Source organism: Pseudophryne corroboree, chromosome 1 (assembly GCF_028390025.1).
Source record: "Pseudophryne corroboree isolate aPseCor3 chromosome 1, aPseCor3.hap2, whole genome shotgun sequence".
Taxonomy (NCBI): domain Eukaryota; kingdom Metazoa; phylum Chordata; class Amphibia; order Anura; family Myobatrachidae; genus Pseudophryne; species Pseudophryne corroboree.
In genome coordinates this window covers 294,738,165-294,765,024 of record NC_086444.1, presented here as the reverse complement: position 1 = coordinate 294,765,024, position 26,860 = coordinate 294,738,165, and the positions used below count along the sequence as shown (strand labels likewise).

At 45.9% G+C, this 26,860-nt stretch overlaps 1 protein-coding gene across 4 annotated transcripts in view; it reads right to left on the bottom strand.

The window, feature by feature from the left end:
• Positions 1-26,860, bottom strand: part of HECTD4 (HECT domain E3 ubiquitin protein ligase 4) — a 547,332-nt gene that overhangs the window by 264,778 nt on the left and 255,694 nt on the right. For 2 of the 4 annotated variants that reach the window (XM_063964358.1, XM_063964359.1), the window contains exons 16-20: positions 25,185-25,305; positions 24,096-24,224; positions 21,433-21,557; positions 4,681-4,834; positions 3,968-4,068 (exon numbers count right to left, since the gene is read on the bottom strand). In XM_063964358.1, the coding sequence (XP_063820428.1) occupies positions 3,968-4,068; positions 4,681-4,834; positions 21,433-21,557; positions 24,096-24,224; positions 25,185-25,305 (630 nt within the window). The remainder of the gene's footprint in view (positions 1-3,967; positions 4,069-4,680; positions 4,835-21,432; positions 21,558-24,095; positions 24,225-25,184; positions 25,306-26,860) is intronic. The other 2 variants (XM_063964361.1, XM_063964362.1) reach the window with 1 other exon arrangement.

Here is a 26,860-nt window from a genome sequence, read left to right as displayed (position 1 = left end):
AAGTGGAGGGAACACGTACACGGACGTGAACACCCACGGTGTAACCAGTGCGTCCGCCGCCAATTCCTGTGGGTCTCTCGACCTGGAACAGTACCTCCGCAGCTTCTTGTTGAGGCGGGAGGCCAACATGTCTATGTGAGGAACCCCCCACCAACCGGTTACCTCCTCTAACACCTCCGGATGGAGGCCCCGCTCTCCTGGATGGAGATCGTGTCTGCTGAGGAAGTCTGCTACCCAGTTGTCTACACCCGGAATGAAGATTGCTGACATCGCCACCGCGTGCCTTTCTGCCCAGAGGAGGCTTTTTGACACCTCTGACATGGCAGCCCTGCTCTTCGTTCCGCCTTGTCGGTTTATGTAGGCCACTGTGGTCACGATGTCCGACTGCACCTGAACAGCCCGATCCTGCAGAAGGTGTGCTGCTTGCAGAAGGCCATTGCACACGGCTCTTAGCTCCAGAATGTTTATCGGGAGAAGGTATTCTTGATCCGACCACCGTCCTTAGAAGGTTTCCCCCTGAGCAACTGCTCCCCAACCTCTTAGACTTGCATCGGTGGTTAGAAGGATCCAGTCCTGAACTCCTAACCTTCCAGAAGGTGAGGCAGTTGTAGCCACCAGAGGAGCGAAATCCTGGCTTTCGGAGACAGACGGATCCTCTGGTGCATGTGTAGGTGAGATCCTGACCACTGGTCCAAGAGATCCAGCTGAAAAGGACAGAGCATGAAACCTTCCGTATTGTAGAGCCTCGTAGGAGGCAACCATCTTCCCCAGAAGGCGTATGCACTGATGAACAGAGACCCGGGTAGGCTTTAAGACATCCCGGACCATTGATTGAATCACCAATGCCTTCTCCACCAGCAGAAACACCCTCTGCACTTCCGTGTCTAGGATCACTACCAGGAAAGACAGCCTCCTTGTCGGCTCCAGATGAGACTTCTGAAGGTTCAGGATCCATCCGTGCTCCTTGAGCAGATGTGTCGTGAGAGCAATGGTTCGCAACAACTTCTCCCTGGACGACGCCTTGATCAGGAGATCGTCCAGATACGGAATTATGTTCACCCCTTGCTTGCGGAGGAGAAACATCATCTCCGCTATCACCTTGGTGAAGACCCTCGGTGCTGTGGAGAGGCCAAACGGCAGCGCCTCAAACTGATAGTGATCATCCAACAGTGCAAACCGGATATATGCCTGATGCGGAGACCAGATGGAAATATGGAGGTACGCATCCTTGATGTCCAGGGCCATTAGGAACTCCCCCTCCGTCAGACCCGAGATGACAGCTCTCAGAGACTCCATTTTGAATTTGAACTCCCTGAGGTAGGAGTTCAAAGATTTAAAGTTCAGAATTGGCCGTACCGAACCATCCGGCTTCGGTACCACGAAAAGGTTCGAATAGTAACCTTTGTTCCACTGATGAGGTGGAACTGGAACAATGACCCTGGACACCGCCAATTTTTGGATAGCGTCCAGAAGAATTGTTCTGTCTGCCAGCAGAGCTGGTAAGCCTGACTTGAAGAAACGGTGAGGCGGGAGATCTTGAAACTCCAGCCTGTACCCCCTGGACACAATATCCAGTACTCAGGGATCCAGGCCAGACGACACCCAGACGTGGCTGAACTGCCGGAGTCTTGCCCCCACCTGACCATCCTCCAGGCCTAGCTGTCCACAGTCATGCGGAGGACTTTGGGGTATCAGAAGCGGGCTTCTGGGAGCCAGCGGGAGCAGGCTTCTTTCCTTTAACACGACCACCTCTGAAGAAGGTGTTCGAAGGCTTTTTTTTTCTAGACCTCGCGGGCCGAAAGGGCTGTGACGTGGCTGGTGTAAAAGGCTTCTTCGTAGCCGATGCAGCTGAGGGGAGAAAAGGAGACTTAACCGCTGTAGCCGTGGCAATCCACGCATCTAGCGCCTCCCCAAAGAGAGCCTGACCTGTATAAGGTAGACCCTCCACACTTTTCCTGGATTCTGCGTCCGCAGACCATTGGCGCAGCCAGAGACCTCTGCGAGCCGAGACTGACATGTAGAAGATCCCCGCAGCCATGGAACCAAGTTCCTTCATGGAATTTACCAGGAACCCTGCAGAATCCTGAATATGGAGTAAAAATAAATCAACGTCACCTTTATCCATCGTAGTCGATTCCTCCTGCAGAGTGATTGACCACCTGACAATAGCTTTTGCAATGCAAGCACAGGCTATAGTAGGCCGCAGTATGGCCCCTGAAGCCATGTAAATGGATTTTAGCGTAGCATCCACCTTACGATCTGCCGGGTCTTTCAACGCGGTAGATGCAAGGACTGGTAATACCACCTGTTTGGACAGCCTGGAGACAGAGGCGTCAACTATCGGTGGAGACTCCCACTTTTTTTCTATCTTCTTCTGGGAAGGGAAAAGCAACCAAGACCCTCTTAGGGATCTGGAATTTATTTTCCGGATTTTCCCATGCTTTTTCAAAGATAGCATTCAATTCTTTGGATGCCGGGAAGGTGAGGGGGGGCTTTTTACTGCCTGTGAAAATGCCTCCTCCACCTCCTCAGGAGCTGTGTCAGCAATGTGTAACACATCCCTTACAGCTTCGATCATCAACTGCACCTCCTTAGCAAGTGATGCCGTCCCCCTCGACACATCCCGTCACCGTCTGCAGTGTCAGAATCGGTGTCCGTGTCATCCTGCATAAGATTGGCAAGTGCATGTTTGTGAGAATGTACAGCAGGGGACCTCGAGGAAGCAGTATCAGACCATACAACCATAGAGGATTGCAGAACTTGAGTGGCAGGCTCAGTCCTAGCAACCCTATCAGAAATCTGAGAAATAGTCCCCCTCAGAGAGACTAACCATTCTGGCTCTCTAGCTGGGATCTGCGCTACAACAGTGCAATCCTGATTACATGGTATGGAGTCTTCCTGGGAAGATAAATCCTCTGCAGCATATGAAACAGTGTCCCTAGACATGTTGTCACACACACACCAAACACCCCACAAACACACAGGGTACTGGGTAGACAGAGTTTCCCCCCCAAGAATGGCAGAGACACACAGAGATTGGAGCCAATCCACACACAGCGCTATTATATGTATAGGGAGACCCCAACCAGCGCTGTGTCCCTTAATAGGTGACACAGCCTTTACACATCCTCCCCTCCTTTCTACAACCCCCTGGTACCATACAGATAGCTGGAGGTGCTCTGGAAGGACCTGTTCATCCACTGGCAGTGAGCTGCTGGCAGGAAAATGGCGCTGAACGCTGCTGGGTCCGCTCTGAGGAGAAGCTCCACCCCTTCAATGACGCTGTCTTCCCGCTCTTGCAAGATTATACTGGCCTGAGGATTTGTTTGCTGGCTGAGATCCGTGGACCCCGACAGGCTGGAAATGGTCAGTGTAGGGTTATGTGCTGGCTCAGGGCGCCCCACCGCAGTACCGCTGAGCCGTCCGCGCTCCTACCCTTAAAGCCGCCCTCTTCACACTGACCCCCCGCTTGTAAGGGGGGACAGTGACTCACTCACCATTTTCAGCTCTGTAAGGGGGTGGCGGCTGGCTGCCGGGGTGAGCGTTCCCCTGTGGCGGGGCGCAAACTGTTCCCTCTGGAGCTCAATGTCCAGTCAGCGGAGTCAGTGGCTCAAGACCCCGCAGGGCGGACACTGCTCCCACCCTCAGTCCCTCGATGCAGGCAGGCTGTTGCCAGCAGCCTCCTGCAAAAAAATAAACTCTAAGAAAAACTTTTACCAGGAAAGCTCTGTAGAGCTCCCATAGCTGTGACCGGCTCCTCCGGGCACATTTTCTAAACTGAGTCTGGTAGGAGGGGCATCGAGGGAGGAGCCAGCCCACACTATTAAACTCTTAAAGTGCCAATGGCTCCTGGTGGACCTGTCCATACCCCATGGTCCTAATATAGACCCCAGCATCCTCTACGACGTAAGAGAAATGTGTATAAAAAAAAAAAAGCAATCATCTGCAGTTCCTTATCAGTAATTACCTGTCATCTGCCAATACTTTGCTTTTTTGTTCTGAAATTCCACTTGGAGAATTACCAATGTCTGCCAAAACTGTACACTGGGTTTTAAGTAGCAAGGCAGTCTAAGAAAAAGGAATTAGGTTAAGTATTAACAGTGAAAACATACAGAACTAAGATGTACAATTTTAACATGAAAAAGAAGTGCCATACGTTTCCTACTGATCAGAGAACAATAAATTATGGGCCACAGAAAACACACTGCCACCTATTGGTCATATTCTGAAAATTAGAACAACTAGAAAGATGTTTTCGTTTACCAAGAAAAAAACTTTACACAAAGCAGCTTAGATCATGAAACTCTATATTCAGCATGAGTGTCGTACTCCAGATACTAGTTCATTTCTCACTATAACAGCTTATAATATTTTAATTATAGCATCTAAATTGTAACATATCAACACTCATTTAAACATCTCAATCTACAGAAAAGTTTCCTCTAACATTTTATATTAGGCAAATCACAATTTTTTTTATTTTTTTCCTACTAAAGCAGAGCACACTTATTGTTAGCTTAGTAGCTTTAACCTATAGTAGTACTCCTTTTCCAGCATATAATATTATTGTTATACTGTGCTTAAAGGCGATCACTTCAATAAGCATTAAGAACAAGTGTTAAACTGAGTAACACATGCCCACTGTAAAGATTAAAGGACAAGACCATTTCCATGTGTTACCTGACTTGTGTAGAGAACAAGCTGTACCAACTGGGGCATCAGGGCATCTGCCATCATCAAGGTCTGTAGGTTGGGGTGCATGAGGGATGTCAGAAGGACTGGGAGAAGATGGCCAAGCATCGTGGACTTGGTGATTTGCTCTAAACCTTTTAATCTAAAAAAAAAACCCACAAAAAAAAAAACAGTTTACAAATGCAACAAGTGTTAGCAGTTCAAATCGGACCATGCACTCACCCCACTAATAAAACCTATGTAAAGGTAACTGGGAGATACACTGTGCTAAAGAAAGTACCTAACATACAACAACCTGCAAGTTAGGGGTCATATCTGCACAAACTCACATTTGTAGCGAATAGTTAAAAATAAGCATTTCAGGAGGGTGCATGGCTTGGGCAGGCATGGAGTTAAGACGTCAGACTTAATGCTTTCCAGTCTGTACATTCTGATAATCTATCCTGTAGACACTGGAGATGGACCTTCCCCTGGCAGACTGGAAGTGATTTTGCCAGGTTCCGGTTGATGTGTGCCTCTCTCTTTGCCACTCTGTACTGCTGTGGGGCCTCCTCCTCCTGCGTACACCGAGAGCCTATCTTTGCCACCTCCTGGAAGCTTCCTCACTTATTGCATGGAACCCTCCTGATGATCGTTCAATCCCATTAGTGCATGGTCTACTGGGTCCTGTTGCTGACCAGTACCCGTGTCTCCCTCAGTACCTGCAGCTCCGCCTCACTGCACGGACCTCATACAAGCTGCGGCCAGATTACTAATAGGTGATTGCTGCTATCCTGTAACTGCTCCTGCACTGAGATAGGCGACGTTGGCTACCTGCTAGGGCCTCCTTCTCACTGCCATTTTGGGGAATTGTGATTAGTCCCTTGTGTGACTCCTGCCATTGAAATCGCTGCCTGTCCTGACAGCTCCTGTCCTGTTCCATATTGAACTGTTAGGAGTCTGCAGGTGAGGTTTGCCGAGGATTAGAATAGTATATCCACCCTTGAGTACTGTAATGCTCCTGTGACTGCCATTGGTCAGGTGACCCCCTTGGAATCTGAAAGGGTGACATGCTTGAAAAAACTTGCCGCCATTGAACACCTCTGAAAGACTCATTTACTCTTCTGTTTTCTGTAAGGGGTCTGCCATATAGCTACACAATCTCTTCTGTCAGGAGATCATCTAAGAACATTTATTGTGAAGATTCTGTATACGGATCCAGATGCTGTTCTTCGCCTACTCAGGATTAGAGGCATGCTGGAGTGTGATGTCAGAGTAGTGGTATTCCAAAATTTGTCTGCGGATGCCCAAAAGTCTTGTCCTTAATTTACCCAAGTACAGAGACATCTGAGTGACCATTGGTTTTCTGCTTCTATGTTAACGCCTGCTTTTTTACAGGTGGAATTGGAAGGTTGTCCTTGTTTCGTCGATCAGCTCCCACACGTTACCAAGCCTTGTTTGGACTGTAGACGGTCTTCAAGTGATTTGTGTAATCATCCCTGTTTATGTCTGACAGTTTTATTAATACTGCATTATTTGGATATGGTTTTACATTTTGTTCGAATATTTTGTTACTGTTATATCTGGTGTCTGTCTTTTTTTCATCCACTAGTATTTGGTTCTGGATCCGTGTTCTTATTCTTTTCCTGCATTTTATGTTGATTTGTTCAATTTTGGTTGGGAAATTTGTATTACTTTTAGGAGTCTCTTTGTTGCCCCTTTCATCCTGAGCTGGTAGGTAGTTAGGTAGTTTGGGGGGAAGGGTTGTTAGGAGATCCAGGTAAGCCATAGTTTGGGGTCTGATATAAATCAATCAGAATGCATAGTCAAGTATTTAGACTAGCTACCTAGACATAGGCTGTAATCCTATTACCAGAGGAAAACGAGAAAGCATACAGACCCTGTGTACCGTTTGTCCCGTTCTGCGCAGATAATGGGAACACCCGCAAACTCCCTGGGGGGTGGCTTGTTCACAAGGAGTGAGCTGTTCACCTTGCTTTACTCTAATAATGTTATCACAAGCAACCTTCTGTTTGATTAATAAGTATATGTGCAAGACAGGCAGTATACCTATGTCTCACACAGACACTGGCGACTTTATTAACAACTAACGCAATGTTTAATGATTATGAAAATGACACTGTGGTATATGCGATAATAATCTAATCAGTAGTCTAAGGGATTGTATGCAGCGGCTTTTTTGCATTACCCTGGCAACTAAAAATGCTTTTCTAATTTTATTATCCATGTTAACTGAGAGTCAGAGGATATACTGAATTAAGACTAGAGGCTGCTTATAATACATAGTCCCCTGATATAATCACATTGTAAATATTTGTTACAAGAAAAATGTATCCTTCTCACTGAATGTATCTATTCCTCTCTCTATATTTTCATATCAGAAATATTCGCAGTAGAGTAGTTCTCTCATTGGCTGCTCTGGCTTGTTAACCATCAGCCGAAAGAAGAAACGAAAAACTTGCAAATCCCTGATATTTACATCATTTTTCATTGGCTAGTGTGAATAAAGATCACTCACCCCTCATTCTCTGGATATGCAAATGAGGGGTAGCAGAATTCTGAGAACCTGACTGTAGCCTTGCCTGTCTATCTCTTACTTTATGCTACCAGAGAACACTGGATATTTGAATTATGACAAAGAGAAGAACCGTTTCTTCATGAAACTCTTTTGAACCTGTGTACCTTTTATTATTGTGTGAGTTCTAGGTGACCGATTCAGACCTCGCACAGTGGACGATCAGGCTTTAACTGTGCATACACCGCAATGCGCACGTGGCCGTTTCCAAGGTGATTGTCAGGAAGAGGCCATTTGTAGGTGGTAACTGACCATTTGCTGGGAGTGTCCGGAAAAACGTAGGCGTTTTCCAAGCGTTTTTAGGGAGGCTGTGTGATGTCGGCTCCGGCTCCGATAAGCCTGTTGTCATCGAACTAGAGGAGTAAGCCCTGGGCTGCGCACAGACTGCACACACTGGATTTCTGCAGCTCTAAAAACACATGCGATTGTACACTCCCTTGGGCAGTTACTAGTAAAAGTAAAGTTTTATTATATATCTGTTGTATCCCTACTGTACATATCAGTACAACAGGCGTGCCCCTATATATGGGAGGCTTGGACCACACGCCAGTGGTTTGTGTTTTTGTCTAAAATATAGCAATCTCAGGGAGCACCATCACTCTCTTCCATTGATTTTATCAGATGTATATGTGAAGCGCGGACATTGATTATTTAAGTTTTTGAATACTACTGGAATTACACCTTTATACCTGTGCATCTGTCTCTGTTTGGAAAGCTGTTACCACAGTCTCTTTCACCTTTAATGTCTCTACTGCTGTATAATCCGTCAGCTATGCTGGATACTGAGTCTCGGACTATGAAAGAGCTGCTCATTTTTGTACTGTGTTTCTGTTGGGTTTCCCATATTTTCTGTTCTCTGTTTATTCTCCTGACTCCACATGTGCTGGATTGTTATATATTATTCCTTGTACCGCAGCACAATTCTCGAGATCAGTATGAAATACCTACAATCAAAATCCCGACAACAATTGACCGACGGTCAAAATACCTACATTTAAAATACACACATGGTCAAAATACAGACATTTAAAATGTCGACACAAGTTTTTCATTATTTTGTGTGTATATGTCGACATAGGTTGACATGGACACTGTATAAGTGCACCGCTGCGCTCAGCACACTATTATATTCCCCCTCAAGGTCCACTGGGATGGTAAAGTATGAACAAGTTAGTTTCAATAAAGAAAATTCATGAAAAACTCATGTCAATTTTTTGACCTGTCGACATTTTAAATGTCGGTATTGAAAATGTCAGTATTTTGACCATGTCGTGATTTTGACCATCGGTTGTCGGGATTTTGACTGTAGGTAAATTGACCACATCCCCAATTCTCTTGTATATTTTGTTTACTGCCATTTTGTGGGTGTAAAAGTCTTAAAAATCCATAAATAAGCACAAATTTAAAAAATGAGCGTTTTGACAGAAATTTTAAATAGTAAAAGGTGTTTGGTGGCCACAGTTTAGTAAGGATTCTTTTAAATCAATCTTAAGGTAATTTTTAGTGATGAGCGGATTCGGTTTTACTCGGTTTTACTCGGTTCTCAAAACCGAATCTTATTGGCTCACTGATGTCACGTGTTTTGGATAGCCAATAAGATTCGGTTTTGAGAACCGAGTAAAACCGAGTAAAACCGAATCCGCACATCACTAGTAATTTTAAGTATTTTTTATCATAGAAATTAGTGCCTGCGACTAAAACCCACCCACAAATAAAGCACTTGTCCCGCATCTGACCCAGAGGGGAGGAGGGTGTAAATTAGTTGCGGCTAACTGAATATCCCCTCTAGTGTGAGTGATTATTTTTAAAAACAACACTATCTAGAGCCTAGGTAAACTTTACACTGCAATTTTGCAATATAATGGATTACATAACTTCTAAATAAAATCATTTTATACTATACATTTTCTATTTTGTCTGATCATATTGCATTTTGAAGTACCCAGGACACCAGTTCTATTTTTAGTTCAATTACTACTGAATAAATGTGTTTATTTGTACAACATATTTTTATTTTAGTACCTACAGATGTGTCCTCTTACATCCTTGCTGCAGTCAGCCCCTGTCGCGCCATGTCGTGGTGGGACTTGGTAGCACGAGCAGCTTTTTTTGCTTTTATTCAGCGAAAATGTGTCTTAGACGTAACATAATAGGACGAACACACAGCTTCCGCTGATTAAAATGAAATGTGGCATGCCAATATTCTGCGTGTAATTAGGTCTCTATCTGCATCCGAAATGACACGTTACAGTGTTGTCCATGAAAACACTGAAGCATAGCATTTTGTATGCAAATACCAGTGAGATGCGGTGGGTGAGGCAGGTGAGACAGAGCCTTTCCTGTCATACTAACGTTTGCCCCAGAATTTTGACTGTATAATTTATATGAAAAAATAGGATTTTAATACCTACTGGTAAATCCTTTTCTCGTAGTCCATAAGGGATATTGAGGGAAACTAGTACGATGGGTATAGATGGGGTCCATAGGTGCCAGTGCACTTTAAATTTCTTCAACTGGGTGTGCTGGCTCCTCCCCACTATGCCCCTTCCCACAGGCAGTTATTGGTAAAAAAGTACATATATGAGAGAAGGAACATGATAACAGAAAAGGTGGTGAGATTTAGACACCAGCACACCACTAACATACAACAACCAGCAACGGCTGGTAACAAAACAGCAACAGCTGAACAGGTAACCATAAAGAGACAACCTGCAGAAAAGTCACTGCACTGAGGTGGGCGCCCAATATCCCTTATGGACTACTGGTAGGTATTAAAATCCTATTTTCTCTAGCATCCATGAAGGATATTGGGTGATACTAGTATGATGGGGACGTCCCATGGGGACGTCCCAAAGCTTCCAGAACGGACGGGAACGTGCAAAGATTGCTTCAGCACCGCCTACCCAAACTGGGTATCCTCTTTGGCCAGGGAATCAAACTTGTAGAACTTCACAAAGGTGTTCTGCCCCCAACCAGGCAACTGCTCGGCATAGTTGCAAGGCCGAAACTCCACGGGCAGCCACCCAGGAAAAGCCCACTGATCTTGTAGAGTGGGCCTTCAGAGACTTAGGCGCAGGTAAGGCTGCCGACACATAGGTCTGTTGGATAGTGAGCCAACAAGCAATCGACTGCTTTGAAGCAGGGCAACCCTTTTTCTGCGCATCATAGAGCACAAACAAGGAATCCGTATTTCTGGCCGTGCGCTTGACATAGATCTTCAAGGCTGCACAGCATCCAATGCCTCTGGAGGAGCAGAGGTGCCAGAACCGAATAGAATTACAATAGGTTGATTCAGGTGAAACGCGGAGACCACCTTCGGCGGGAACTGCTGCCTAGTCCGGAGCTCTGCTCTGTCCTCGTAAAAGACCAAGTACGGATTTTACATAATAAGGCCCCCAATTTCGAGACACATCTAGCAGAAGCCAGGGCCAGCAACATCACAGTCTTCCACGTGAGGTACTTGTCTTCTACCATCATCAGAAGTTCAAACCAGGAGGACTGTAGAAATTCCAACACCACATTCAAATCCCAGGGTGCCATAGGCGGCACAAAAGGAGGTTGTATGTGTAGGTCTGAACTTCTGGCAATACTGCCAATTTCTTCTGAAAGAAAATTGAGAGAGCTGAAATCTGGACCTTAATGGAACCCAGAGGTAAGCCCTTATCCAAACCAGCCTGCAGGAAACGCAAGAAACGTCCCAGGTGAAACTCTGCAGGTGGATAAGTGCGTTCCTCGCACCAAGAGACATATCTCCTCCAGATATGATGATAGTGTTTTGAAGTTACAGGTTTCCTGGCCTGAACCATGGTAGCAATAACATTCTTGGAAAGGCCTTTATGAGCTAGGATGTTCCGCTCAACCTCCATGCCGTCAAACAAAGTCCCTGTAAGTCCGGGTAGACGGACTGTCCTTGTTGAAGATGATCGCTTCTTAGTGGTAGAGGCCAAGGGTCTTCGACGGACATGTCCAGAGGATCCGCGTACCACGCCCTCCGGTGCAATCAGATTCGCCTGGACTCCCTGACTTCTGATTCGCTTGAGCACCCTTGGAAGCAACAGAATCAGAGTTAACAGGTAGGCCAGCCGGTAAGGCCAAGGTGACGTCCGTGCATCTACTGCCCTCGTCTGAGGGTCCCTGGTCAGTGAGCAATACCAGCAAAGTTTCTTGTTGAGACAAGAAGCCATCAAGTCTATTTGTGGGCAACCCCACCGGTTGATGATCTGCTGGAACACCAGATGGTGGCGTCCCCACTCCCCCAGGTGGAGATCGTGACGACTCAGGAAGTCTGCCTCCCAGTTATCCACACCCGGAATGAAGATTGCTGACATGGCTCTTGCATTTCTTTCCGCCCAGAGGAGTATCTTTGACACCTCTCGCATGCAGGCTCTGCTTTTTGTCCCTTCTTGTCGATTGATATACGCCACCGCCGTGGCATTGTCCGACTGCACCTGGATTGCATGATCCTTGAGCATGGGAGAGGCTTGAAGCAGAGCATTGTAGATTGCCCGAAGTTCCAGAATGTTGATCGAAAGGAGGCTTTCGTGGGCTGACCACCTGCCCTGGAACTGCGCCCCTTGGGTGACAGCTCCCCATCCCCTCAGACTCACATCCGTCGCTAAGAGGGTCCAATCCTGAATTCCGAAACTCCGGCCATCCAGGAGATTGGAGGACTGTAGCCACCACAGGAGGGAAATCCTGGCCAGAGTTGACAGCTGAATCATCCGGTGATTCTGTAGATATGAGCCGGACCACTTGCTCAGGAGATCTAACTGAAACGTTTTGACATGGAACCTCCCATACTGGATCGCCTCATATGAGGCAACCATCTTGCCAAGCAATCTTATGCAAAGATGTATGGACACTCGAGTAGGTCCGAGCACCATGCGGACCATCTCCTGAAATGTTTTCGCCTTGTCCTCTGGTAGAAACACCTTCTGGGCCACAGTATCCAACAACATCCCCAGGAACAGGAGCCTTTCTGAGTTGGCTCCAGGTGGGACTTCTGTAAGTTGAGGATCCACCCATGGTCTGACAGAAGATGGATGGTGCGGTCGATATGGAGCAACAAAAGCTCCCTGGATCGTGCCTTTATCAGATCATCCAGATAAGGGACCACATTGACCCCCTGGACCCGGAGTTGAAGCATCATCTCCGCCACCACATTCGTGAATACCCTCGGGGCTGTTGACAGGCCGAAGGGCAGTGCTTGGAATTGGAAGTAATCCTCCAGCAGGGAATACCGACAAATCGGAATATGGAGGTAGGCGTCCTTGATATCCAAGGAGACCATAAATTCCTGTTCTTCCAGGACCGCAATCACTGCTTGCAGGAATTCCATTTTGAACTTGAACACCCTGAAAATAAGAATTTACTTACCGATAATTCTATTTCTCGGAGTCCGTAGTGGATGCTGGGGTTCCTGAAAGGACCATGGGGAATAGCGGCTCCGCAGGAGACAGGGCACAAAAGTAAAGCTTTTACAGGTCAGGTGGTGTGTACTGGCTCCTCCCCCTATGACCCTCCTCCAGACTCCAGTTAGGTACTGTGCCCGGACGAGCGTACACAATAAGGGAGGATTTTGAATCCCGGGTAAGACTCATACCAGCCACACCAATCACACCGTACAACTTGTGATCTAAACCCAGTTAACAGTATGATAACAGAGGAGCCTCTGAAAGATGGCTTCCTAAACAATAACCCGAATTAGTTAACAATAACTATGTACAAGTATTGCAGATAATCCGCACTTGGGATGGGCGCCCAGCATCCACTACGGACTCCGAGAAATAGAATTATCGGTAAGTAAATTCTTATTTTCTCTATCGTCCTAAGTGGATGCTGGGGTTCCTGAAAGGACCATGGGGATTATACCAAAGCTCCCAAACGGGCGGGAGAGTGCGGATGACTCTGCAGCACCGAATGAGAGAACTCCAGGTCCTCCTTTGCCAGGGTATCAAATTTGTAAAAATTTACAAACGTGTTCTCCCCTGACCACGTAGCTGCTCGGCAGAGTAGTAATGCCGAGACCCCTCGGGCAGCCGCCCAAGATGAGCCCACCTTCCTTGCGGAATGGGCCTTAACAGATTTAGGCTGTGGCAGGCCTGCCACAGAATGTACAAGTTGAATTTTGTTACAAATCCAACGAGCAATCGACTGCTTAGAAGCAGGTGCACCCAACTTGTTGGGTGCATACAGTATAAACAGCGAGTCAGATTTTCTGACTCCAGCCGTCCTTTAAATGTATATTTTTAAGGCTCTGACAACGTCCAACAACTTGGAGTCCTTCAAGTCGTCTGTAGCCGCAGGCACTACAATAGGCTGGTTCAGGTGAAACGCTGATACCACCTTAGGGAGAAAATGCGGACGCGTCCGCAGCTCTGCCCTATGTCGAATGGAAAATGAAATAAGGGCTTTTATAAAACAAAGCCGCCAGTTCAGATACTCTCCCGGCCGAAGCCAGGGCCAGTAACATAGTCACTTTCCATGTGAGATATTTCAAATCCACCTTCTTTAGTGGTTCAAACCAATTTGATTTGAGGAAATCTAAAACTACATTTAGATCCCACGGTGCCACCTTAGGCACCACAGGAGGCTGTATATGCAGTACTCCTTTGATAAAAATCTGGACCTCAGGGACTGAGGCCAATTCTTTTTGGAAGAATATTGATAGGGCCGAAATTTGAACCTTAATAGATCCCAATTTGAGACCCATAGACAATCCTGATTGCAGGAAATGTAGGAAAACGACCCAGTTGAAATTCCTCCATCGGAGCACTCCGCTGCTCGCACCACGCAACATATTTTCGCCAAATACGGCGATAATGCTTCGCGGTGACTTCCTTCCTTGCCTTTATCAAGGTAGGAATGACTTCTTCTGGAATGCCTTTTCCTTTTAGGATCTGGCATTCAAAACGCCATGCCGTCAAACGCAGCCGCGGTAAGTCTTGAAAAAGACAAGTACCCTGCTGAAGCAGGTCCCTTCTCAGAAGTAGAGGCCACGGATCGTCCGTGACCATCTCTTGAAGTTCCGGGTACCAAGTCCTTCTTGGCCAATCCGGAGCCACTAGTCTTACTCCACTTTGCCGTATAATCCTCAATACCTTTGGTATGAGAGGCAGAGGAGGAAACACATATACCGACTGGTACACCCAAGGTGTTACCAGCGCGTCCACAGCTATTGCCTGCGGATCTCTTGACCTGGCGCAATACCTGTCCAGTGTTTTGTTGAGGCGAGACGCCATCATGTCCACCATTGGTTTTACCCAACGGTTTAATAGCATGTGGAAAACTTCTGGATGAAGTCTCCACTCTCCCGGGTGAAGGTCGTGTCTGCTGAGGAAGTCTGCTTCCCAGTTGTCCACGCCCGGGATGAATACTGCTGACAGTGCTATCACGTGATTCTCCGCCCAGCGAAGGATCCTGGCAGCTTCTGCCATTGCCCTCCTGCTTCTTGTGCCGCCCTGTCTGTTTACATGGGCGACTGCCGTGATGTTGTCCGACTGGATCAACACCGGTCTTCCTTGAAGCAGAGGTTCCGCCTGGCTTAGAGCATTGTAGATTGCTCTTAGTTCCAGAATGCTTATGTGAAGAGACTTTTTCAGGCTCGACCACACTCCCTGGAAATTTCTTCCCTGTGTGACTGCTCCCCAGCCTCTCTGGCTGGCACCCGTGGTCACCAGGATCCAATCCTGCATGCCGAATCTGCGGCCCTCCAATAGATGAGCCTCCTGCAACCACCACAGAAGGGATACCCTTGTCCTCGGCGACAGGGTTATCCGCAGGTGCATCTGAAGATGCGACCCTGACCATTTGTCCAACAGATCCCTTTGCATGGAATCTGCCGAAAGGGATTGCTTCGTAAGAAGCTACCATTTTTTCCCAGGACTCTTGTGCATTGATGTACAGACACCTTTCCTGGTTTTAGGAGGTACCTGACCAGGTCAGATAACTCCTTGGCTTTTTCTTCGGGAAGAAAAACCTTTTCTGAACTGTGTCCAGAATCATCCCCAGGAACAGCAGACGAGTTGTCGGCATTAATTGGGATTTTGGAATATTCAGAATCCATCCGTGCTGCTTTAGCACCTCTTGAGATAGTGCTAAACCCATCTCTAGCTGTTCTCTGGACCTTGCCCTTATTAGGAGATCGTCCAAGTATGGGATAATTAATACGCCTTTTCTTCGAAGAAGAAATATTATCTCGGCCATTACCTTTGTAAAGACCCGAGGTGCCGTGGACAAACCAAACGGCAGCGTCTGAAACTGATAGTGACAGTTTTGTACAACGAACCTGAGGTACCCCTGGTGTGAGGGGTAATTGGAACGTGGAGATACGCATCCTTGATGTCCAAGGATACCATAAAGTCCCCTTCTTCCAGGTTCGCTATCACTGCTCTGAGTGACTCCATCTTGAACTTGAACTTCTTTATGTACAGGTTCAAGGACTTCAGATTTAGAATAGGCCTTACCGAGCCATCCGGCTTCGGTACCACAAAAAGAGTGGAATAATACCCCTTCCCTTGTTGTAGAAGAGGTACCTTGACTATCACCTGCTGAGAATACAGCTTGTGAATGGCTTCCAAAACCGTCTCCCTTTCTGAGGGGGACGTTGGTAAAGCAGACTTCAGGAAACGGCGAGGTGGCTCTGTCTCTAATTTCAACCTGTACCCCTGAGATATTATCTGCAGGATCCAGGGATTTACCTGCGAGTGAGCCCACTGCGCGCTGTAATTCTTGAGACGACCGCCTACCGCCCCGAGTCCGCTTGCGAAGCCCCAGCGTCATGCTGAGGCTTTTGTAGAAGCCGGGGAGGGCTTCTGTTCCTGGGAAGGAGCTGCCTGTTGCTGTCTCTTCCCTCGTCCTCTGCCTCGTGGCAGATATGAATAGCCCTTTGCTCTCTTATTTTTAAAGGAACGAAAAGGCTGCGATTGAAAGGTCGGTGCCTTTTTCTGTTGGGGAGTGACTTGAGGTAGAAAGGTGGATTTCCCGGCCGTAGCCGTGGCCACCAAATCCGATAGACCGACCCCAAATAACTCCTCTACGCATCGCCTGTCCACTGTCGTGTCCATAAAGCTCTTCTGGCCGAAATGGACATAGCACTTACCCGTGATGCCAGTGTGCAGATATCTCTCTGTGCATCACGCATATAAAGAAATGCATCCTTTATTTGTTCTAACGACAGTAAAATATTGTCCCTGTCCAGGGTATCAATATTTTCGATCAGGGACTCTGACCAAACTACCCCAGCACTGCACATCCAGGCAGTCGCAATAGCTGGTCGTAGTATAACACCTGCATGTGTGTATATACCTTTTTGGATATTTTCCATCCTCCTATCTGATGGATCTTTAAGTGCGGCCGTCTCAGGAGAGGGTAACGCCACTTGTTTTGATAAGCGTGTTAGCGCTTTGTCCACCCTAGGAGGTGTTTCCCAGCGCTCCCTAACCTCTGGCGGGAAAGGGTATAAAGCCAATAACTTCTTTGAAATTAGCAGTTTTTTATCGGGGCACCCCACGCTTCATCACACACGTCATTTAATTCTTCTGATTCGGTAAAAACTACTGGTAGTTTTTTCACACCCCACATAATACCCTGTTTAGTGGTACCTGTAGTATCAGCTAAATGTAACATCTCCTTTATTGCCAAAATCATATAACGTGTGGCCCTTTTGGAAAATACGGTTGATTCGTCACCTTCACTACCGGAATCAGTGCCTGTGTCTGGGTCTGTGTCGACCGACTGAGGCAAGGGGCGTTTTACAGCCCCTGACGGTGTTTGAGGCGCCTGGACAGGCACTAAGTGAGTGTCCGGCCGCCTCATGTCGGCAAACGACTGCTTAAGCGAGTTGACGCTATCCCGTAATTCCACAAATAAAGGCATCCATTCTGGTGTCGACCCCCTAGAAGGTGACATCCTCATATTTGGCAATTGCTCCGCCTCCACACCAATAACGTCCTCATACATGTCGACACACACGTACCGACACACAGCAGACACACAGGGAATGCTCTATACGAAGACAGGACCCACTAGCCCTTTGGGGAGACAGAGGGAGAGTCTGCCAGCACACACCAAAAAGCGCTATATATGACAGGGATAGCCTTATGATTAAGTGCTCCCTTATAGCTGCTTTTATATTAATATATTGCCATTTATTTTGCCCCCCCTCTCTGTTATACCCTGTTTCTGTAGTGCAGTGCAGGGGAGAGACCTGGGAGCCTTCCTGACCAGCGGAGCTGTGACAGAAAATGGCGCCGTGTGCTGAGGAGATAGGCCCCGCCCCTTTTCCGGCGGGCTCGTCTCCCGCTATTTAGTACATTTAGGCAGGGGTAAATATCTCCATATAGCCTCTGGGGCTATATGTGAGGTATTTTTAGCCTTTTTAAAGGTTTACATTTGCCTCCCAGGGCGCCCCCCCCCAGCGCCCTGCACCCTCAGTGACTGCCGTGTGAAGTGTGCTGAGAGGAAAATGGCGCACAGCTGCAGTGCTGTGCGCTACCTTAAGAAGACTGCAGGAGTCTTCAGCCGCCGATTCTGGACCTCTTCTTGCTTCAGCATCTGTGAGGGGGCCGGCGGCGTGGCTCCGGTGACCATCCAGGCTGTACCTGTGATCGTCCCTCTGGAGCTTCATGTCCAGTAGCCAAGAAGCCAATCCATCCTGCACGCAGGTGAGTTCACTTCTTCTCCCCTCTGTCCCTCGTTGCAGTGATCCTGTTGCCAGCAGGAATCACTGTAAAATAAAAAACCTAAGCTAAACTCTCTAAGCAGCTCTTTATGAGAGCCACCTAGAATTGCACCCTTCTCGGCCGGGCACAAAAATCTAACTGGAGTCTGGAGGAGGGTCATAGGGGGAGGAGCCAGTACACACCACCTGACCTGTAAAAGCTTTACTTTTGTGCCCTGTCTCCTGCGGAGCCGCTATTCCCCATGGTCCTTTCAGGAACCCCAGCATCCACTTAGGACGATAGAGAAATAAGGATTCAAGGATTTCAGATTCAGAATGGGTCTGACTGAACTGTCCGGCTTCGGCACCACAAACAGGTTTGAGTAAAACCCCTTGCCGCGTTGCGGTAGTGGTACTGGAACAATGACGTGGGACTGGACCAACTTTCGGATAGCCCATTGCAATATAACTTGCATATCCTCCAAAGCTGGTAAGCCTGATTTGAAAGATCCTTGAGGGGGTGTACTGTCGAACTCCAGCCTGTAGCCCTAAGAAACGATCTCTGAACCAGGCATCCTGGCAGGAAACCTCCCAGACGCGGCTGAAGTGACGCAGTCGAGCTCCCCCCTTGAGAACCCCTTGGGTTGGGTGGGAACTGTCATGCTGAGGCCTTAGTGGAAGGAGAATCGGTGGACTGTTCCTGAGAACTGGTGATTGCCAGTTTTCTGGACATACCTCTGGTGCCTCTAGCCGCATTGGAGGCACCTCTGGCCTTAGAGCAAAACCTGTGAGACGGAAAGGACTGGAAAGACAGCCCCGGATAGGAGTGTCTCGCCGGCGGGGCCCCAGACAGGAGAAACGTGGATTTCCCAGCCGTAACTTTGGAAATCCAGGTATCCAATTCGACCCCAAAAAGTAATTTGCCAGAAAAGGGGAGGTATTCCACACTGCGTTTGGATTCTGCGTCCGCAATCCACTGACGCAACCACAAGGCCCTGCGCGCCGACACAGCCATGGCAGAAGTCCGAGCATTAATGTTCCCCATCTCCTTGAGTGAATCACAGAGGACACGGTTAGTGTCCTGAATGTGCCTCAGGAGGGTTACCATAGTAACTAAAGGCATATCCCCCGAGAGGCCCCCCGGAATTTGAATGGCCCAAGAATGAATAGCATGGGTCATCCAGCAACCCGCAATGACCGGTCTTTGTGCTATACCGGCTGCAGTGTATATAGATTTTAGTGTAGTCTCTATCTTCCTATCCCTAGGATCCTTCATGGTAAAGGAGCCCGGGGCAGGTAGCACTGCCTTTTTAGACAGGAAAGATACTGAGACATCTACCCCAGAGGGTTCCTCCCAAAAAATGTTACCTTCAGGAGCAAATGGGAAAGTGCGCAAAAACTTTTTGGACACTTGAAATTTTTAGTCTGGATTTCTCCAGGTCTGTGTGAATAAGTCATCAAACTCTGTTGAATCAGGGAAAGTGACATTAGGCTTGTTTTGTACAAAGAAAAAGGACTGCTGAGATGCAGCGACCTCTAGAGGGAGCTTCAACACATCCCTTATAGCCAAAATGAGGGGTTCAACAGCCTGAGCAGCATCTGGATCCCCACTAACGGGATCCAGGTCATCCCCATCATCCTGTATATCATCATCTGTATCAGATAGTATTGCAGGTAAACCACGCGTCTGAGGACCTGCATGAGAGAAGGGGGGCTGTGCATCTGCCCTAGCAGCTAAATCTGCAGCTGAGTTTTCTGCACATTAGCAGTGAGCTGGGCTGACATAACTGACATCATAGTCTTAAGAGACCCTAACCAGTAGGGCTCTGGACCCTCTACCCCAGCCCTTTCACAGATTTGTGAAGATTGACTGCATTGTTCACAGGAAACAGAGTCATTAGATAAGGGAGAGATTCTAGTGCGACACACACTGCACAGCTTGTGTTTACCCATATTTCACAGGAAGCACAATAACATATACACACACAGACAATTATAATGCAAGCCTGCCCTACTGTATGCGAGAGGAGACCCAGATGTAGAGAGGACACCAGCACACCCTGAGCTGCACAGCCCCAGTGAGGCTGTCAGCTCTCTATAATACAGTAAACACTAACAATTATTGTCCTAAATAGGCTCAGGATAGTGTACACAAGTGGCTCTCTCCCTTTGCTGCACCCTGTACCAGACATATAGTGTGTCTGAGGATCAGGAAGCGCTATCTGCTGCTGCAGTAGTAAGCAGAGTAAGGCGTCAAAACGCCTCAGGTCCCGCTCTGAGGTAGCTCCGCCCCCTCCAATGGCGCTCGAGTTACAAACATATATTATACTGGCAAAAGTCTCCTTCTAAGCTTAAAACTAGTTAGGCCCTGTTGTGCCAGTTCTACACAGGGGATCTTAGTGGGACCCTCCCCGGGAGGGTCCCGTACGCTGCGCCCAAGGTCAGCCGCACTTTAAACAAGGGGACTATCCTGGCAGGGCCCTCCGGTTTGTACTCATCACCGATGTCACCTTCAGGCAGGGGTGTGCGGCGTGCTGCGTCTTTGACAGCCAAGGCGCAGTGCCCCGCTGAACAACAACCCCTCAGGACAGTGGCCCTGCAGCGGGGAAGCTGCTCTGCACCTCGTAAGGCTGGTGACTGCCCCATCCCCACCCCGCAACTCCCACGGTGCAGGTATGCTGTTGCCCAGACAGCATACTGAAAAAAATAAAAGATTAAAATAAATTGATGAAAACTCTCTGGAGCTGCAGAGATGTGCATCCTCTCCTGAGGGCGCTTTTTTTCTAAACTGCCTGTGGGAGGGGGCATAGAGGGGAGGAGCCAGCACACCCAGTTGAAGAAATTTAAAGTGCACTGGCTCTTTTGGACCCCGTCTATACCCATCATACTAGTTTCCCTCTATATCCCTTATGGATGCTAGAGAAATACCAAGAATATGTATGTTAGAAATATCTTCTTTGTATTATTATAATTCTTTTTATAGTAAAAGCTCTGGACTAAAAAGTCTATTGCAGGTGCGCCTATCTTTTCCACACATCTCCGATAAAAACTCACCAAATATCCAGGAGTTTATACCTCTGCGCCTGTGTATATTGCCCACATGAACCCTTTGGCTCCTATATTGTGTGTAAATCTGGCTGTGGGGCTAGCAAGTGCCTCCTTAGCCATTTACCTCACCGCATGTCCCTGGCAAATACAGTCGCAGTGACACACAGAGTATAGGTATGCTGCATATCATTTTAATCAACATAAGCTGCTTGTGCATCCTATTACATTACTTTGCGTCTAAGATGAATTTTCGCAGAAACAACACAAAAAAATGAATCACACAGCACTCACGCGTTATGTCTAACGCGACTTGTAGCGTATGGATTCTGATTTTGATTGAGCAAAGTAGTAAGAGTAAAATCTGTAGGAAAGAGCATGTATGAATTATTATTAGAATAAAATGTAAAAAACAAACAAACAGATTTTGCCAAAGAAATATGTTCAGAAAGTTGCACACCTAATATCTCTGTCTGGAAGATCACTGTTGATAAGAGCGGTTGTGGCTCGTTGTAGCATTTCCAGAACTTCATCACACCCAGTTAATATTTGGGTTGCCAGACCCAAAATGCTAGTCTGCAGTTCCTAAAAGCAAAACAAAAAAGAAGACAAGAGAGAAAAAAAATAATAATCACTGAATTAGTTAGTATACACCTGAAAACCATGTCACTAAGCTTACTGCCAAATTCTTATTGTAGCTGACTAAATTATGTAGCAATCGGTAAAAGATAAACAAAAAAACAACAACAGTGAAACTATTGACTAGTGCTACACGTAGATAAGAGGATGCTACAGAACATTGAGGTATTCCTGATGGGTATACTGTTTTTGGGCTGATACATTTAGGAAGTAATTTTACAGGGAAGCCCTCTGGATGTTTAGGTTCCGTACATCACATCAAACAATTTTGAGTGATATAAGATATATTCCAACACTTTAACTAGAGGGAACATAGAACATAATATCTGGACAGACAGCATTCACAAAAGAGACATACAAAATGAAAAATATATCAGACATTTGATGGACACATCCTGTGAAAAGCAGGAGTCTACAAACTACCACTCATGTATTTACTTTTTAAAAACGTATGAGAATTGATGGCGCAAACTTGGTATGATGGATTTCAGACCCGGTGACCATAAGGACCATTGATGCCTTATGTAGGTATTCGTTCAGCAAATCCTGACTATAGCATGTAAAGTGCATTGAAATATTGTAGCATAAAAATCTACACTAACTGCTTAAAAGTATACCTACAATGCTCATCTATATCTTGTACTAATTTCTCTCTGCTTCTATCAGTAGCTTCCTGAACTGGCCAATACCTTCTCATCACACTCTCATCTACAAAATATTACCGGACAAACACTGCACCTATCGCAATCACTACCACAAAATATTACAATATATCACACCTCTCACTTCATATGGGCTTTGATACAAATTCCAGTACATAGCTTGCATCATTAATTTATGACAGGAGCCACCATACCTATATTTGTCTCTCACTGGTCCATACTGTATTTCGGCGAGCACTTATGGGCAGTGTACGTCATACCTACTAGCTCAGTATGCTTACCTAGGCCTCTCATGTACTCTGTTCAGCTTTAGGGAGTATGTTGCCAAAAATAGCAAATAGGCCTGAATTTTTACGGCCTAGATATAAGCATGTGTAAAAAGTATCTAACACTTTCAAGGTCAATGGAGATAAATATGCTATCACTGGCTGAAATAAAACAAACCTTTTAAGATTTACTAACAACGTACAGATTTGTCCACGTCACGTCATGCCGTGGTGTGAATCGGTAGCGCCGAACGTCTTTTCAGGTTGACTTTATCAATTTAAATATGTCTTATTCGCAAAGTAATGCTAATAGTACACACAAGCAGCTTATGCTGATTAAAACGATATGCGGCATACCTACATTCTGTGTGCGACCATGACTGTAACTTCGTACAAAATGCAACACTACAGTGTTTTCCTTGTAAACATGGTAATGTACAATTTTGTATGCAGATACTGCTGCAGATGTTCACAGAATGTAGGCATGCTGTATATCCTTTTAATCAGCATAATCAGCTTGTGTGTCATATTCACATAGTAATGCGAATAAGATGCATTTCCGGAAAAAAAGATGCCAGATGCTAACAGAGTTACACGGGACCTGTCAGTTTATAATAATAATAATAATAATTTTATTTATATAGGGCTCTTTCTCCAATAGGACTCAAGGCGCTTAACAGATACTGTACATAGCATAATACAGTACAGAAAATAATGAAGTACAGAAAAGCTTTTCATAAAATACAGAAGCATGTAGATACTAAAGGGACATTATGGAAATGCTTGAGTAAACAGTAAACAGTTTACTCATGCCAGACATCTCCCGCTGTGTGGTGTATGATGAGGACACATCTGTATGCCGCAAAGGAAAGAAAATTCCTAATTCTACTCTGATGGATGCACCTCCAATGGTATACTGTAATTGGCCTACATTGGCGTGATTTTTGTCCGCAGGTGGATTTCCCTACTTGAGATCACTATACGCAGCAAAATTACCAGTGCTTAGGTTTATCCTATTTCCCCTTCCCCTGGGTCACTAACCACATATGATGTTAGAAGTTTAAAAAACTAAAACATAAGTGATGTATTTTTAACAAGAAAAATAGAATGTATTTTGCCAAATAATGCAACTGTTAAAAAGAGAAGAATTAAAATGGTAAAACAACAGCTACATTAATGGGAAGGAGGGGAGGGGTCAGGTTCAAAGCACCTAACATATTTTTGGGTATTTTAACTTATTATAATGCAGATTATTCACATGATACACATTATGTTAAATTCAGGCTTTAATAGAAAACTTTGTGCTGTGCAGTCTGCCAAAATAGTGTAATATATGTGCACTAAAACCGAACACACGTCTTTCAATTGAGATTTTAGGTATGTATTACTACTGTACCTGTAAGTGACATGTACTATGGGCGCTCATTGTTTACAATATATTTGTATACGAATATACAATAATAATAATAATAATAAACAGAACAGACTTCAATGGAGTATTGTACAACTGACAATGACAAACAATAAACACTATTAGAATAAAATCTGGTGATTACCTGTACCTTCAATGTCTCCCCCTGGAGGGAGCTGTCACTATCATCATTCTCATCAGGTTTGATTAAGACAGTGTTACTAAGGAAGTGATTTTGTACAGCCATCAGATAACGCAGGCATGGAGAGGCAACCTTAAATACACAAAAACTTTAAGATGAGCAAAAAGATGATACCACCCAGCCCTGGAAACTGCTGAAAGTTTTGCAGATGTCTGGAATTAGCACAAGTCATACAAACAAAGAAGAAAAAGGCAATTCAGCAATCTGAACAGTACTACATGCTAGTGGGCAACAAGGGCCCCTCCGGACATATGTGCTGGAAGAATGGGTAATACAAAACATACTCTACACTAATAACACAAATTACACAAGTGCGCTGCACATTTACCAATACAGTGTGGCTGAGTAAATTAATGAATGAGTTGCAGCACATGCATTAGTATATTTTAAATACATATTCACAATTTTAGAATGCAGAAGTGGGAATTCACTAGGGTCTTTATCTTTCATGTGAGATAGAGCAAACAAAACGGTGGTGTAAACCAGCCTTAAGTCAATACCTAGAGGTTCCCAGCAGAATAACCTTCACATAACCTAATGAATAGGTTAACCTATAGCCAAAGCAAAAGGTTAGTACGTTTTTACCATTATGTTCTGTATATTTATAATTTACTGTGCCAGCTGTAAAACAGCGCAAAGCATATTAGTAAGAATTTTACATATTCTCTTTGTTAGTACAAAGGCATTATTTTACAAAGGAACTACAAGTGCAAAAGCTATAATTTTCTTTACGTTTGTCAAAAAACGGGTAAAGGGTTGAATGTGCGTAACTGGTGTCTTGAGTGCCTCAGTGTCCTAGTACATTACATCAGCACACTGTGTTCTAATGAATAATGGCTCAAGCACACAAATTAGCTAGACCTAAATAGATCTTACAATTTTCTGAAAAAGACTATACAAAATCCTAGAGCAGAAATATAACAAAGCATATTTAAAGAATGAAAATCCTTTTAAATAAACTTCAATACATGTGGAATAAAAACAAAGAAAGAATAATGACTGTCTATGGAAATGAGAGGGCATTGGTCTTACAGGCACGGTTGATAGGAGTCTTTGGAATTCTTCTTTAGACACAGTTTGGCACTTGGTGATCAGAACACAAGATTCACGAACAACAATCTTCAAAATATAGTGCAATAGCTCATCATTTAGCCTATGGAAAAAATACATTATCAGGGGAGAAAGAGACAGTCAAATGTTAAAAATAAGATTTTAAACCTACCGGTAAATCTTTTTCTCGTAGTCCGTAGAGCAGGCCTGGCCAACCTGTGGCTCTCCAGCTGTTGTAAAACTACAAGTCCCATCATGCTTTGCTACAGTTTTGCTATTAGGGAAGGCTAAAACTGTGGCAGGGCATGCTGGGATGTGTAGTTTTACAACATCTGGAGAGCCACAGGTTGGCCAGGCCTGCCGTAGAGGATGCTGGGGACTCTGTAAGGACCATGGGATAGACGGGCTCCGCAGGAGACATGGGCACTTTAAGAAAGTCTTTAGAACTGGGTGTGCACTGGCTCCTCCCTCTATGCCCCTCCTCCAGACCTCAGTTAGAGAAACTGTGCCCAGAGGAGATGGACAGTACGAGGAAAGGATTTTTGTTACTCCAAGGGCAAGATTCATACCAGCCACACCAATCACACCGTATAACTTGCTTATCTAATAAACAGTTAACAGTATGAAAAAATAACGAAGCATCAGTCCAAAAACTGCTGAAACGCTAACATAACCCTTATGAAAGCAAAACTATATACAAGTCTTGCAGAATGTTGTCCGCACTTGGGACGGGCGCCCAGCATCCACTACGGACTACGAGAAAAAGATTTACCGGTAGGTTTAAAATCTTATTTTCTCTAACGTGCTAGAGGATGCTGGGGACTCCGTAAGGACCATGGGGATTATACCAAAGCTCCCAAACGGGCGGGAGAGTGCGGATGACTCTGCAGCACCGAATGAGCAAACATCAGGTCCTCCTCAGCCAGGGTATCAAACTTATAGAACTTTGCAAAGGTGTTTGAACCCGACCAAGTAGCAGCTCGGCATAGTTGTAGTGCCGAGACCCCTCGGGCAGCAGCCCAAGATGAGCCCACCTTCCTGGTGGAATGGGCCCTAACCGATTTAGGTAATGGCAATCCAGCCGTAGAATGAGCCTGCTGAATCGTGTTACAGATCCAGCGAGCAATAGTCTGCTTAGACGCAGGAGCACCAAGCTTGTTGGTAGCATAAAGGATAAACAGAGCCTCTGTTTTCCTAACTCGAGCCGTTCTGGCCACGTAAATCTTCAAAGCCCTGACTACATCCAGTGACTCGGAATCCTCCAAGTCTCGTGTAGCCACAGGTACCACAATGGGTTGGTTCATATGAAAAGATGATACCACCTTAGGCAAGAACTGAGAATGGGTCCGCAATTCTGCTCTATCCATATGGAACACCAGGTAGGGGCTTTTATGAGACAAAGCCGCTAATTCTGACACTCGCCTAGCCGAAGCCAAGGCTAACAACATGACCACTTTCCAAGTGAGATATTTTAATTCCACCGTTTGAAGCGGTTCAAACCAGTGCGACTTAAGGAAACTCAACACCACGTTAATGTCCCAAGGCGCCACCAGAGGTATAAAGGGAGGCTGAATATGTAGGACTCCCTTCACAAACGTCTGCACTTCTGGAAGAGAAGCCAGTTCTTTTTGGAAGAAAATAGATAAGGCCGAAATCTA